This window comes from Schizophyllum commune (genome assembly GCF_000143185.2).
Source record: "Schizophyllum commune H4-8 unplaced genomic scaffold SCHCOscaffold_6, whole genome shotgun sequence".
NCBI classification, from domain to species: Eukaryota; Fungi; Basidiomycota; class Agaricomycetes; order Agaricales; family Schizophyllaceae; genus Schizophyllum; species Schizophyllum commune.
In genome coordinates this window covers 1214068-1228154 of record NW_026089543.1, presented here as the reverse complement: position 1 = coordinate 1228154, position 14087 = coordinate 1214068, and the positions used below count along the sequence as shown (strand labels likewise).

Sequence of the window (14087 nt, the reverse complement as noted above, 5' to 3'; positions counted from 1 at the left end):
CCTTGGCATGATGGGGAACAGCACGTCCTCCTCGCTGAGCCCCCGAGCCGGAGGATGCACTGCGATGGATGCGAAGACAGCGCAGAGCAGTGAGTGCGGATGCCGCAACCGTCGTTCCAGGCTGAACGATAGATAGTCCCCGGTTGGAAGAAGCTCGCTGCCGCAGCGGATAAGGAATTTGGCAAGAGCAGTAGGACCATCATAACCAACGAGAAAGAGGTGAGTGACTCTCATTGCCCTCGTTCGCGATGTTTGTTTCCGATGCTTGACTTGCGCAGTATCCCGAAAAACCTGCCACGATCTGTATTGGGACCAAGCCGGTAGACATTGCCGTCAACGGTCAGTATCGACACTTTGGCGCAGTCTCAATCTTCTCCGTGACGCTGATCACTGGCTCAGGGAAACCGAAGTGCTCGACCAACGTACAGACGGTTGAGGGCGTTATCATCGGAACGTCCGGTTCTGTTGAGCTCTCCGTGACGACGGGGACGGATTACAAGGTCGAGACCACGACAACCAGTAAGTTGCTGAGCGCCGCTGCATTATTGTCATCCAACTGATCCCGTTATGCTCAGAGCAGACCTCCTTCGGGATCGGCGTCACCTACGGTGCCAAATTTTCCATCCCCGAAGTGGCGGAGATCGGCGGAAGCACGACGATCAGTACTCAGGTCGCAAACAGCCACGGAGAAACGTACGCGTTCGGAGTACTGCGCCAGTGCGCGGCTAACGTTTACCACGACCTGTCCAGCACTTCCGGGACCTCGAACCACCAGGTCACGACGAAGGTTGTGGCGACCCATGCCGATGGCAAGACTTGCAAGCTTGATGTGCGTATCTCCCCTGCATTTCCTCGCTTTTCTTAACTAGATTTCCATGATGACCCAGCTCAACACCAAGACCTGCACCACGGAGGGTTCGGCCCAGGTACCCTTCGTCGCGAAGGGTTGGGTTTGGTTCGAGTACTCGAAGAAGATCGACGGTCATTACTGGTGTGCGTAACGGAACTCTTTGTGCTAGCCCTCGCAACACATTGCTGACTTCTCTCTACATACATGCAGGGGCACTCAACATCGAGTACATTCTGAGCGACAAGGAGCGCACGCTATACATGAGCGTTGATTCCGTTATTGGATCGGAGACCAAGTCAGCGTACAAGGCTGTCTGCAAGTGATGCGGTCCTGTGACAGTCCAAGTACGTGGCGACGCCTCAATCGAATGCCTTAGATGTTTTCCAAGGAATACAAGTTGACCTGGTTTTATCTGCGTGCTGGGGCGAAAGGACCAAAATCCAGAACAAACACGCTCGGATGCACAACGATTATTCGGAGGATCGGCGAGTGCTCGTACTCGAACCTCGACGGCTTACTGCACAATGCATAGTAATAGATGGGGTTGGGACTCGTGTCAAGGACTGGCATTTCAGAGAATTTCAGAGACTACCTTCGACGTCAAATCCCAACAGCGTACGAACAGAACAGCTTTCGGCAAGTTCTGGATACTGGTGCCATCGGGTGCGATGGTCAGACTGTAGAGGGATGAGCGACGGGCCCCCATAATTGACAAGTAGTATGGGTAAAGCCGCGGCACCATGAATACTTCCAACTCGAACTTAGCCCAAGCACGGCCCAGATGTTCGCCGGCTGTCGGCCCGATAGTCCCGCTACCGTTGCCACCGAGCTCCCCGTCGTCGGCAATGGACTTCGCTTCCTCGCATCGCACAACCCGTCTAACTGAGGTCACAGGGATTCTCCGGCGACAACGATGATATGGAATGTTCCTCAAAGCCTCCGCCCTACCCATGATATCATACGCAAGCAATCCATATCCACGCTTGGAGGAATACAGGACCTGCTTGCCTTCTCAACTCGTCTTTGCACTAGAGATCACCTCCTCGCCAGCCGGAGGATTGTCAAAGCAACAGGAGACGACCATTGATCCTGAAAATGGCTGGGAAACGGCATATCTCCCACAACCATCGACCCCCATCCGACGAGGAGTTGCCCGAGATCGAGCATGATATCCTGAAAGCCCTCAATGCGAGCGTGGACCGAGTACTGAAGGAGGTGAATGATGTGCAAGGCGATCCAGGTGTATACGTTGGGATATCAGGTGCGCCCCCTTTCGCATGGCCCTCGCTCTCGCTCACAATCGCTGAAGGCATAGTACTCATGAACACCCACCTCGCCTCGCTGGCCGAAGAAGCGGGAATAGGCGATGAAGAGGACTTCCTAGTCGTGAACGATCGATACCTGACTACCGCACTCCACCTTTTCCCCTCCGTCCTTCACAAACCGAGGACGCCGGCAAGGAGCTCATTCCTCGAGACGTCGGTTGGCCTAGCGACGCTCATGCTCATCCACACGAAGACGAACGACTCTCACAAGTACCCATGGCAGAAATGCCTGCAGATCATCGAACGCGCGTCCCAAGACATCGTGATGGAAACTGCGGTGTCGGACGACGATGGCTGCGAAGTACTGTATGGCCGCGCTGGCTTCTTGTACGCCCTGCTGCGCCTTCGTCGTTCGTTCTCCGAGGATACTGTTACCGAAGTCGGGCTGGCTGTGAACGATTCAAATGTCATCAGCGACGGGAACATCGAGCGGATTGCAGCGAATATCATTGCGCGCGGCCGCTACGGTGCTAAGGAATACGCTGCTCAGCTACGATCCGACGCAGGACCCCGTCTTATGTGGTCCTGGCACGCGAAACGGTACTTGGGCGGAGCGCATGGCGTCGGTGAGCTTTTCCGACCACGAGCCTTTTCCAGAATAACTGGGCTGACTTCGTTTCCACAGCCGGGATTCTGAACGTCCTGCTTCAGTGCCCCACTCACGTACTGACCGAAGCTTACGACGATATCTGGGACACCGTCGACTGGTTCATATCCATCCAAGACGAAGACGGCAACTGGCCGTCCAAGGCGCCAGCGCACACCGCATACGACGTGAACGAGCTCATCCAGTAAGTTTCGTATCCTGTCAACCCTCTACCATAGCTGACGAGCCTCCCAAGATGGTGCCACGGCGCCCCAGGCGTACTCATGCTCCTCTCGCGCGCCCTCCAGCACTCGTCGGCCGCGCGATACGCCCGCCGCGTCCCCAGCGCCCTTCGCGCCGTCGACCGCGCCGCGAACCTCGTCTACCGCCACGGCCTCCTCCGCAAGGGCCCCGGCGCCTGCCACGGCACCGCGGGCTCCATCTTCGCGCTCCTCGCCGCCGCAAGGCTGTATGCTCATCGCGCGATTGCAGTCGAAGATGGGAGCGGGAAGGGCCGCGTGGAGGGCCCGGGCGGGCTGGAGACGCGCGCGCGGCAGGAGGAGAAGGCAAGGGAAAATGTGGCGAGGGCGGCGCATTTGGCGCATCTGGTGCTGATGCCGGAGGTGGTGGCGAAGATGGGGACGCCGGATCGGCCGCATAGCTTGTACGAGGGGCTGGCGGGGATGGTGTGTGCGTGGGCGTCGGTGCTGTTGGCGCTGAGGAGAGGAAGCGAGGCAGATGAGCGATGGGGGTTGCCGGGGTTCGATGATTTGCATTGATATGCTCGCTACCTCAGAAACCAAATTTAATCGAATTCATCCAGACGAAGGGTTCCATTCATCTTCAAACATGTCAGTGTTGTCTTTGTGCGGTGTAGAGGGCGGAGGGAGAAATTCAACAGTGACCAGCGGCATCTTCCGAAACCGTCACGTCACGCTTTCCCCTGCGCGCCCTGCAGCAGCAAAGATGTCTCTCACGTTCGTCATCCCCTCTCCCCGCCTTCACCTGGACAGCCTCGATAATTCTATCGCTTTGAGTGAAAGTATATATGTGAGAACAGTTGAAGAGCCTCACGCCAAGGTCAATGATGACCGAAGGAGCGTGTGCGTAAAGGTCCAGTGCAATCGGCGGGACGGTCGTAGGCCCTCTCCCACTGTCTCGTTTCATCCAGTCCACATAAAGCACATAACTACGATGTCTTTCAGAGTTCGACTCGTACGCACCGCCCTCTCGTGCGTCACTACGCGACACGCTCAGACGGCTCAGACTTCCCTCTCCAGCTATATAAGGCTCTGGATACAGCAACACTCCCTCTCAACGTCAACCAGTACACCAACATGTTCCCCTCGTCGTTCGACCACACCTTCTTCGGCGGCAAGCAGCGTCACTCGGGCCACTCCTACGGGGGAAAGCCCGATGACTGGGACCTCGCCTTCATCATGGACGCCTCTTACTCTCCTAAACCCTACAACTCGTTCAGTGCCGCGTACTACGTCGACGCGGACGGAGAGATGCACGACCCCGACTACCACCCCTTTGCGCTTCCTCCCACACCACCTATCATCAGGCAAACGACGACTGAGGCGTACGAGGAGCAGCTCGACGCAGACCGACGCGTGTGGCTTAGCGGGCGGGCACAGTCCCCTATTCGATCATCCATCCCGAAGCCGTCGCCGCAGGAAGGCTGGCAGACGCCCGTGACGCGCCCTCGCTCATCCACGACCTCCACGACCTCCTCATGCGCCGCAGTGCGCCGCGCACTCCGCCTGCACAGGCCGCACCCGCAGGCGGACTCCCCCCTTTACGACGAAGAATACTCGCACGACGTCTTTTACGAAGATTACACATCATCGCCGGAGCCTCAGGAAAGTGAGATCGATGCCGAATCATTAGATGAGGAATCGAGCGAGCAGGCGCATCAAGAATCCTTCAGCCTCGCCGAGCATTTGCGACAGAAGATGCTTGCTGCTCACCTCGGAATGCAGTTCTCGGTCATTAGGACTGAACGAAGGCTCAAGGCGAGCTGGGCAAAGACGAAGAAGGTGCATATGCATGCGCAGCATTGATACTATTATAGCTTTCTATCCCTTACTCATTCGCGTGGATCGGACATCCTGATTTGGGACAAAGGACTTTTCGAATCTGGATTTTGGAGACACTTCTGGACTTTTTCAGCACGCAAGGACTTGTACCACTGTACTGCATTGTACTCCCAGCATCGTACTATCACACTGTCTACCTTATACATATGGAATCACCGATATTTTGTCCTATCTTTCGTGTGAGATCGAGCATGCAACGTCAACGTCCCTCAAATAGTCCTGTACATCGACAAAAATAGTAGATGTCTCTCTTTGCTCCTCAGCGACGTTCCAAAGTAAGGCACATTCCCTCAACCGCCCCGTTCGTAAAGAGCTCCGCCACCGTGTCATAGAAGGTCACCATCGATGGAACTGCGTCGGTCCGTCGCGCATATGTCTCTGCCCTTGCCCGCGTAAATCGCTTCCACGTCGCGCTCACGTCCTCGTTGCACAACACCCGGAAGCCCGCGGCTCTGACCTGCTTCCTGTATGTCGAGCGGTCTGGCAGGTATGGACATGCCACGATCTTCGCCAGGCGCCGCGACTCGTCCTCAGTGAGCTCGCGCCCGCGTACGTAGTCTTCAATGTACACGCGCCCGCCGGGGCGCACCAGCGCCGCCAGGCGCGCGAAGAGCGGCGCGCGGTCGGGGATGTGCAGGATGGTGAGGAAGGAGACCGCACCGTCGTACTGGTCGTCAAGGCGGGCGAGCGTCGCGTCGTCGAGGATGTCGCCCTGCACGGCGCGTATAGCGTCCGCAGGCATGGTCTGGCGCGCATTGATGAGCGCGGCGACGTCGTGGATGTCCTTCTGCAGCTCGAGGCCGGTGACGCGCAGGCCGTGCTCGGTGTGGAGGTAGCGGCCGGTGCTGCCGTAACCGGCGCCGATGTCGAGGATGTGCGCGCCGCTGGGGAGCGCGAGGCGGTCGACGGCGCGGTCAAGGGCGTAATCGCCGTCGTAGTGCATGCAGTCGAATTCGGCGGTGTCATCGGGCTCCCAGACGGCCTTGTCCATTATGCGTCGCAAGCATTGCTGAACGCGGTGCTGCTCGTAAAGGGCCATGCTCAATTGTATCGTATCTCCAGATTGTTTTGAGCAGGAAGAGTCGCTTTCGTCGGTTCCGTCCTGTTTCTGCATGTCACAAATCTGTCTGTATAATACGGTGAGCAGCTGCGGGCGGTGGGGAATCAGTGGACGTACCTTAGCTCGCTATACAAGGCGATGAGATGGCCGGAGAGGAGAGACCATTTCGCTAGGGAAGACATACCTGAATACCTGCTGCAGGCGTACGTACACGATATATATCCTTCCAGGGTATAGATAGTGGCAATAGCCAAGCGAAAGCTAGTTCAACGTTCTTTAGAATCCGCATGGACTGTTAGACTCCTACATCATCCTCTAACCCTCTAAAGGCGAAGGGAAGTGCACGGGTGACATTACGCGTCATGAGTAGTAGGCCTTGGCACGTCAGGGGACGTGGCATGACGCTCAGGGCAGCGCGAGATCCTACGGCTGCTGCGCGACGAGCACGTTCTTCCAACCCTCTCCCTCGACGTCCGCCGCGAGCGAGGACTTGAACGTCGGGAACTCGCTCACACGCAGCTTCGTGGCCTAGAAAAGAGAGCAGTCAGCATCCTACTCAGCGCAGAACATGGCCAGAGCGCCAGCAAGCCTCCTCAAGCTCCCGCTCTCCGACCGCAGCGACGTAACACGCACCCCATACGGACTCAGCGATATCGTCCTCTCCGGTCCCGTGCACGACGCGTTCTCCGGGGGCGCGGCGGCGAAGATGTCACCGGCCAGCGGCCAGTCGATGGGGCACGCCTGCACCTGCAGCGTCACCGGCGGGCGACCGAAATCGAAGATGGGCGAGGGGAGTGCGGAGCCTGCCGTGTTGGGTATCGTTAGCCAAAGTACTGAGGCGGTCTCAGGAAGAACCGAGGCTTGGCGAGCGGTTGAGAGCTAGTTGGGTAGGTAGACAGGCGCCGGGCCGGACGAGGTGCCCACGAGCTGAACAAGCGACGATGAAGAGACGCAAATCAAGAGACTCACCAGTTCCCTCGTTCCGGAAGACTGCCGTTGACGGGTCGATTGCCCACGCCCACTCGCTTGCGGGCTCCATCTGCAGGTCAACGGCGCGATGCTCGTGCGGATCGACAGCGAGGACGCGCTCCGTGCGCGGGATGTCATAGGCGTAGTGCAGCGGGCCGCGCTGGAGGGCGATAGCGGAGTGCGGGCGTTGTTCTGCGCGGAATGTCAGTATACTGAGAAGTAATGATACTCCATGAACAGGTATTGATGCTCCAAAAGAGACGCGGACTAGCGCGGGGCGTAGATGACGATGAAGAACGCCTCCAGTACGCACCAACCGTGATAGGCGCAGGCAGGTCGAGCACCAGAACCGTCTTCCCGCCGCCTATTTCGACAGACTGCAGGCCGTTGACGGGGCTAACAGGCTTGGCGGGGGCGCCATTGACAGCGATGGTGCCGCCTTCGACCCATGACGGGATGCGAACTTTGTACGTGAAAGGCTTGTCGGCGATGATCGTCGTCGTGAGCCCGTCGGAGAAGGGGTACTGTGTATCGACGGTGGCGGTGACGTGGTTATCTGTGGGTGGCGGTGGCGGTGGGTTGAAGTGGATGCCACAGGAGGATGGCCGACGCAGTACATACCGCCAGCAAGCACCGTGCTCGTCTCGAACGGCCCCAGGTAGACGTTGACCAGCGAGGACAGGTCGGGCGCCACCATGAACGCATTGGCCACGAATTTCGGCCAACCTTTCGGGAAGGCGACCGTGCAGCAGGGGTAATTGGGCTCAAGACCGAAGATGTTGGACTCAGGGCCGTCGGAGGGGAAGGGGTTGCTAGGACGGCCAGTTAGAATGCTGAACGTGGATCAATAGATGCGAAGGGGTGCTCACGGCGTCATGTTCATGGCGGATATCTGGTTCTGCTGTTGGAGGTACTGACGTCCCCACATATCTGGATGCACATCTGAGTGTGACAATCTGCTTTTAGATGGCTATCCCTTACCGCCAGTGAGAGTAGCCGGAAGGGCATTGTAGGTGATGCGCTCGACCTGTAGAAATGACGAAGCTGAGCTACATGACATCTGGCGACAGAGAGTGCTTACCCGATCCGCGTACTTGGGGTCTCCGCTGACGGTGTAGAGGAAGGTACCGCTGAGCATAGTTTCCACGACGAGACACAACTCCGTGCTGGAAGTTCGCGACAACCATGTCAGTGCCCATATATCCGTATTTTCTTTTCAGAGATTTTGCTCACCCCCGGTTCGCCTCCAGCCCTGCAAGCATCTCGTCCGCCGCGAAAATGCCAGAGGGACGGCCATGATACTTGAAGACGAGCTCCCAAGCCATGCTTGCGGCGTCGAGGTCTGTAGGATGTGTCAGTACCGCGCAGGATATGGAGTTAGAGAACAGGAATCGTCGAGCGCACCAGAGGTGTTGTGTGTGAAGCGGTAGGTCATGCCCAGGGCCTTCAGGCCTTCGGCCATGTTCACGCCGTGCCACTGGGCAGAGGCGCATGAGCAAAGAATTCAGGGACAACGCTCAAGTCAGGACTCACAGCAAGCTCCTCGAATGGATTCGTTAGGTTTTCGACTGCATAGGCAGGTGAGATTGATTAGGCAATTGAGGCAGCATAAAGAAACGCACCTGCGCTCTTGGGGAACAGCTCCTCGGTGAAGACTTGCTCCCAGGGGATACCAGCTGTACGAAATGTTAGAATAGGGAATTGGCAAGTCATTCAAAGCGGCAAGACGTACTCCACTTCAGGTACTTCATGGTGTCAATGAGGAGTTCCTCCTGACCGCGAGGGTGGTTGTCATACAGCCTGTGCAAATTCGTAAACCATAAACTTCCTTCGCCCTCGGAACCATGAAGTACCATTGTAACACGACAACGAAGTCTGTAACGTTTTGTCAGTATATTGCCACTGTCGTCCCTAGTAGCTAGGTTGGCGTACCTTCCCACCGAGTAGCCGCCCACTTATCCACGCCCTCGCCGTTGACGAGCATCTCGTGGGCGAGGACGACAAACTTGTGCATAGCGGTGACGACGCGGTCCGTAAGCGATGGGTCGACCTCCAGTAGCTGAATGGCGCCAAAGAAGAAGGGGTACCTGCGGATATTCATTCAGAAAAATAATCTCGACAGAAGTGTCTGCCTCGGCATACCTTCCCCATAAATACCTAGGCTTCGTGGTGTTGACCTCGGGCCCAAGCCAACCTATGATGCGAGTTCAGGAAGATTGAGACGACGCAGATATAGGGAATCTGACCCGAGTCATCTTGGTGGTCCAGGACGTAGTTCAAGAACTCGAGGGTCTTCTCTTTGATTGGTTCGTTTTCGGTGAGAACGGCGCTGGGTACGAGTCCATCCTTCAATGTTTCTCAGAATCGGCACCGTGCGACCATGATAGCACTCACAAACCAGTAGCTTCCAGCTGAACCATCTCGTTAGAGCTGGGCCCGAAAGATATCTACGAAGAACACTCGCCTTCCTCCAAGACGGAATAGAAAGAATCTCCGCCTATCCAGTCGCTCTAAATCCATGTTTAGTGAGGAATAGTACACGTGCGGTGACACTGACATCCGACACGCTAGTAAGGGCTGTTAGCTATATACAGCAGCGGTAGTGGAAGTCACATACAGATCATAGAACTCATGTTCATGGCCCGCCAGGCCATTCATCTGGACGATGAGCTGTAGAGCGGTTAGATCTCGGATCGTGGGCGGCAACGAGGTTCTGACTTGGTCATAGATCCATCCCTTCGGTTTCACGGATCCTAGAGGGATAGTTTTGTACTGCAAAGGTGCGACTAGAGGGCTTCAGGACGAGGAAGGTGCGATGAAGTCGGTGAACTCACGTGAAGCTGCGAGGCTCGGGAGACCGAGCACGCTCAGGGCGACGAGCCTGCCGAAAACGCCCATGGTGGTCGAGAGAAAGGTGTCGCTCGAACGTGTCCCCCAACATGCCGAAGATAAGTAGGTGACCCACGCATGGACGACAACAAGCAGGTACCACGGGGAAAGCGCGATATCGGGGTGAGCGGGCCGCGGAGATTGCATCGGAACATCGGAACGGCGAAGCGGAGGCCGATCGTGATCTGAGTGCCACGTGCGTCATCTTCCTCCGCTCGCAGATTCACATGCCAGCGACATGAACTTTCATGGCAAATCGGTCTTGACTTGGCCTCGACCGTCTTCTCCTTCTCTTCAACCTTCATGTTCTCATACGCGCTAGCCAGTGGTGAGTGGCATAGGATGCTGAGCGGGCATACACTGATAGCCACCAGCTTCATCATACTTTCACCTACCAATCGACGAGGACGAGGACAGGGACATCGAGACCTATGAGCGCAAGTGCTTGACATGGGTGGCGGAGCCTAGCTCGTGTGGGGTGGCCGCTGCAGAGGCTGCGATCCCTTCTACACCTCGCACTGCAGCGGCACCCTTATCACGCAAGCCGGACAGCGCGTTGATAAAACGCATCCTTGCCACCGATGATCTGTACGATATATTGGGTGCGTCGCCGCGCTGTCGAGTAACGGAGCCGCTCGCTAACCTATCTACAGGCGTGGAGAACACACCCTCTCTCGACCGCACTTCCCTCCGTCGCGCGTACCTGACCCGCTCCAAAGCATGCCATCCAGAGTAAGCGCTCGATCATCTGTCGCAACGCCACCCTCTAACGTCCCCGCCCAGCAAATTCCCCAACAGCCCTGAGGCTACACTCGCATTCCAGAAGGTCGCCACCGCGTACGACATTCTCAGCAAGCCAGCCTCGAAACGCATGTACGATAACCGCACCTCCACCTCCTTCGACTTCTGGGCCGCGCACCCGCCCCCCAACGCGGAAGAGACGTTCCGGAGCGTCGTCATTGGCATACTGAACGACTTCCTGGACGGGGACCTGGAGGTCATCCGGACGCTGCTGAGTGCGTGCCACCGTAGTCTGTATCGCTGACGTCGAGCTGACGCCACAACAGAAGCCGTCAACGATTTGAACCCGGCTTTGCGGCTGGGCGACGATGGGATCAACATGCTGCTGGAGAGCGTGCGCGAGCGTGCATTGAGTAGGTCCTTCCTACCATCTGCTGACCTCTCTTCTAATACCGCTTTACAGCATGTCGTACCTGTGTCTACGCCCTTCAAGACGAGCTCGCGCATCTGTCTGAGCTGCAGCAGGAATTCCGGAAGATGTCATACTTCAATATCACTGGAAGGACGCGCGTAACGATCCAGCTCACGCGGCTGACGCTGAGTCTGCCCGTCGTACTCGAGCGCGCTGTTCTGCAGCAGGACCCGTCGTATGACCCCGACGCGCCTTCGCACCGCGCCATCCTCCCACGGACTGTTTCGAGTCTTATTCGCCGCGTTGATTATATATTGGACAAGATGGAGCGCATGGTTAAGTGATTCATCTGCTCCCCATTTTTATCCCTTTCCTCCAGTTCTCCCCTTGCTTGCCGTAGGGTCTGGTACCTGCCGCTTTTGCTCCCTCTAATGGGAACTGTCTCTGCGGATCGGCTTGCTGAAAATTGGCTCATGTGTTTATATGCTCCTTATACTTAGATTGGTCTACATTGCTCTCCTTCATTAGACGTTTTACAGGTTATATTTCCCACCTACCTACCTCTGTACGCTACCGTGTAACATTATTTGCACCATCCTATACGACCATGGAATACTAGATCATGCCCTCAAGCTTGCATAACGGACAGTGACGCGGCCAAGTCAATCACCGCGAGGATAGTGGATGATTTATAAAAATCATTGACCATGTCAAGTCGTTTCATGCTAGCGTTACTGTAGCTATTGTGAATGAGTATTAGTATGCGATATGATAGAGGTCTATGTCAGTAAGGATGCGATGGTCGTAAATCCCCGGAGCGTCAATGTCCCCACTTCATCCTGCGGCCCTTCCCTAGATTGCAAACTTGCTCTTCGCCCGCAACCGCGCGCCTATCCTCCTAAACACAAACGGGAGCGGCAGCATTAACGTCGTCAAGCCCGCCAGCAACGCCGTTGCGCCCACCGTGCCCAGCCGACTGTACATCGCCGGCGCGAACAGGGGGAACACGGCCGCAAAAGCGGACCGCAGCGCGCTGTTCGCGGCCATTGCAGACGCGGCGATGGGCCGATACGCGACGACGAGGTAGGTGAAGACGGAGGAATAAACGAAGTACATGCCCATGCCGAAGGGCGCCGAGGCAATGATGGGCACGATCCAGTGCACGGAGGGGTAGGTGGTGAAGGCGAGCCAGAAGAGGCCGATGGGGACGAGGATGGCGCCGATCTCGCCCTGGAAGAGGCGGGTCTCGGGCGGGGGGTGGCCGTCGTAGGCTTCGCGGTCCTTGCGGAAGCGGCGATTCCAGTAGGGCTGGGTCATGAAGGCGAGGATCTGAGGAGGGATGTTCGGTGAGCTGTGTGTGGGGAGTGATTCAAGGGACTTACCTGTCCGACACCAATGCCGAGGAAGGTGAGGCCAGTCATTTGCATGTCGAAGCCGTGGACCTGCTGGAAGATGATCGGGAACGCCTGGAAGGCGAGGTAAAGGATGCCTAGTAGCAGCGCAGTCCTGTCGGTGAGGATTAATTACCGTAGATACTTTCAAAATACAACGCGCGTACCATATGTCCAGCAAGAGCGCCATTCTGTCGAATAGCAAGAGCTCTGGATGAGCGTCAGATTCTATTACATATCTACCCGACGAAGCCACGTACGGAAAGGCTTGTAGCAACTCACAGCGATGGAGTGTGCGAGGCTCTTGTGCGTGCGGTCAAGAGGTGCCCAATAACGGTCATCGCCAGTGGTTTTCCGTAGGCTATGGCACGTCAGAGAAGTAAAGTAACGAAGTGAGCAGACCTTACCGTGCTGCCTTTTTCTTCAGTATAACAGGGGCGTACGTCTCTGGGACGAACTGTGGATGGGTGAGGCAGAATCTTGGGAACGATACGCAAGCAACCCACCAGAATCAGCGCCACCCATTGGCAAAAGATCCATATTATTAGTACGCGGAAAGTCCATCGCCAGTTAGCATGCTAAGTAAGGGATGAGCATGACTTGCAGTGAGGCATGGGTAAGCCTCACTTGGTTGATGAAACCAGAAACCAGAGGTCCCACGATAGGACCAAAGAAGGGACTGAGGGTGTACACCGCCATCGGGCTACCGCTCGGTCAATTATAGATCCCGTGCGGAGATAGGGGCGACGTACTTTCCGACTTTGTTACTGGGAAACAAGTCGCTGACACTCCCGCCAGCGACGCTGAGGAATGCAGAGCCGCAGAAGCCCGTTATGAAGCGGAAGACGAGGAACACGGCTGGAGTGAGACAATGGACATGTGAGAACAATGGAATGGTGATCGGGCAAGGGTGGGTTACGCACGCATGTTGGGGGCGAAGGCGACGGGGAAGGAGAAGATGAAGAAGAGGCCGACGGAGACACGGTATATGATGTTCCTTCCGTAGACCTCGGAGAGGGGACCGACTAGCAGGGGACCCCAGCCGAGGCCCTCGACGAAGAGACTGATCGAGAGGATGGCGACGGTACGCGACGCGTGGAATTCCTCCATGGTGCCCTGTTCGGCGAAGGAGGCCTGGAAAGCGCGTCAGACACTGGGGAAGAGCCATAGAGAGCTGGTAGGCGCACCATGGATGACGCGCACGTCGCGCATAGCGAAGTGCTACTGATCAGCAGGACGGTCAGCCACTTGCGCGCGTTAGATCGCTGCTGAGGGTCGTCATTTTCATCGAGCACGACCTGGAACGGGTCGGCGGCGTCCTTCTCAACGACCGCATCGTTCTTGGCCTGTAGAGTGGGCGAAGGAGAGGACATGGAGTGCGCGCCGTTTCCTTTAGCCCGTCCGTGCTTTAAGCGCTCCCCTCATCTCGGGATCAGATGACTGTATTTCATCACGGGCCCTCGCGCCGTGCGAACGCGGGACTCGAGTACCGGAAGGGGAGGCGTCCACAAGGCCCGAGGGGAAGTTCCGCAAATGGTTTTTCTAATTTTCAACGCTTCCTAAGCGCGAGGTCGCACGATGGTGACTCACCCGGTGAGTCACCATCTTCGGCAGCAGACGGCCATCTGTCGGCCACCCACGCGGCAAACCATGGCAAGCCCATGCCGACGGACGCCACCCGACAGATGGCGGCGTAGGGTGCTGGACTGCTGCATGTCGCTTCACTTGCGCGAGAGCATATGCGAGGCCTCTTCATCTTGTT

At 56.9% G+C, this 14087-nt stretch overlaps 6 protein-coding genes across 6 annotated transcripts; 4 read left to right on the top strand and 2 right to left on the bottom strand.

The window, feature by feature from the left end:
- Positions 1-135: 135 nt before the first annotated feature.
- On the top strand, positions 136-1001 carry SCHCODRAFT_02503789 (uncharacterized protein; the record flags this gene model as incomplete). Its single annotated transcript, XM_003031745.1, has 6 exons — positions 136-219; positions 279-339; positions 400-519; positions 576-699; positions 751-829; positions 870-1001. Coding segments are annotated over 6 exons (600 nt in total), but the record flags the coding sequence as incomplete, so codon positions are not given.
- A 1691-nt stretch (positions 1002-2692) lies between these two features.
- Positions 2693-3540, top strand: SCHCODRAFT_02504269 (uncharacterized protein; the record flags this gene model as incomplete). The annotated part of the gene is made up of 3 exons (XM_003031746.2): positions 2693-2741; positions 2801-2966; positions 3018-3540. 3 exons carry the CDS (start codon positions 2693-2695, stop codon positions 3538-3540), a joined length of 738 nt encoding a protein of 245 aa, XP_003031792.1.
- Positions 3541-3749: 209 nt separating this feature from the next.
- On the top strand, positions 3750-4892 carry SCHCODRAFT_02626019 (uncharacterized protein). The gene has a single exon (XM_050345326.1). It carries the CDS (start codon positions 4099-4101, stop codon positions 4825-4827), a length of 729 nt encoding a protein of 242 aa, XP_050200046.1. The 5' UTR covers positions 3750-4098; the 3' UTR covers positions 4828-4892.
- Positions 4893-5122: 230 nt separating this feature from the next.
- Positions 5123-9790, bottom strand: SCHCODRAFT_02501673 (uncharacterized protein; the record flags this gene model as incomplete). Its single annotated transcript, XM_050343113.1, has 25 exons — positions 5123-5990; positions 6041-6092; positions 6135-6184; positions 6351-6451; positions 6557-6726; positions 6893-7084; positions 7206-7448; positions 7514-7704; positions 7762-7822; positions 7874-7919; positions 7974-8058; positions 8126-8234; positions 8297-8369; positions 8426-8460; positions 8515-8568; positions 8625-8692; positions 8746-8767; positions 8825-8979; positions 9035-9086; positions 9139-9238; positions 9287-9303; positions 9351-9402; positions 9506-9562; positions 9611-9678; positions 9727-9790. The coding sequence occupies 25 exons, from the start codon at positions 9788-9790 to the stop codon at positions 5123-5125; spliced, it is 2985 nt and encodes a 994-aa protein (XP_050200045.1).
- Positions 9791-10048: 258 nt separating this feature from the next.
- SCHCODRAFT_02542105 (DnaJ-domain-containing protein) lies at positions 10049-11567 on the top strand. Its single transcript, XM_003031747.2, has 6 exons — positions 10049-10109; positions 10156-10383; positions 10435-10513; positions 10565-10797; positions 10849-10935; positions 10986-11567. The coding sequence occupies exons 1-6, from the start codon at positions 10085-10087 to the stop codon at positions 11276-11278; spliced, it is 945 nt and encodes a 314-aa protein (XP_003031793.1). The 5' UTR covers positions 10049-10084; the 3' UTR covers positions 11279-11567.
- SCHCODRAFT_01171531 (MFS general substrate transporter) lies at positions 11563-13698 on the bottom strand (the record flags this gene model as incomplete). The annotated part of the gene is made up of 11 exons (XM_003032187.1): positions 11563-11674; positions 12049-12263; positions 12317-12440; positions 12493-12535; positions 12586-12686; positions 12733-12782; positions 12832-12903; positions 12953-13028; positions 13078-13183; positions 13249-13459; positions 13513-13698. 11 exons carry the CDS (start codon positions 13696-13698, stop codon positions 11563-11565), a joined length of 1296 nt encoding a protein of 431 aa, XP_003032233.1.
- Between the last annotated feature and the right edge of the window lie 389 nt (positions 13699-14087).

Coding starts and splice junctions, on each gene's coding strand:
- SCHCODRAFT_02626019 (XM_050345326.1), top strand. CDS start 4,099: ATGTTCCCCTCGTCGTTCGACCACACCTTCTTCGGCGGCAAGCAGCGT.
- SCHCODRAFT_02542105 (XM_003031747.2), top strand. CDS start 10,085: ATGTTCTCATACGCGCTAGCCAGTG. Junction 10,514..10,564: donor TCCAAAGCATGCCATCCAGA/GTAAGCGCTCGA, acceptor GTCCCCGCCCAG/CAAATTCCCCAACAGCCCTG. Junction 10,798..10,848: donor GGTCATCCGGACGCTGCTGA/GTGCGTGCCACC, acceptor ACGCCACAACAG/AAGCCGTCAACGATTTGAAC.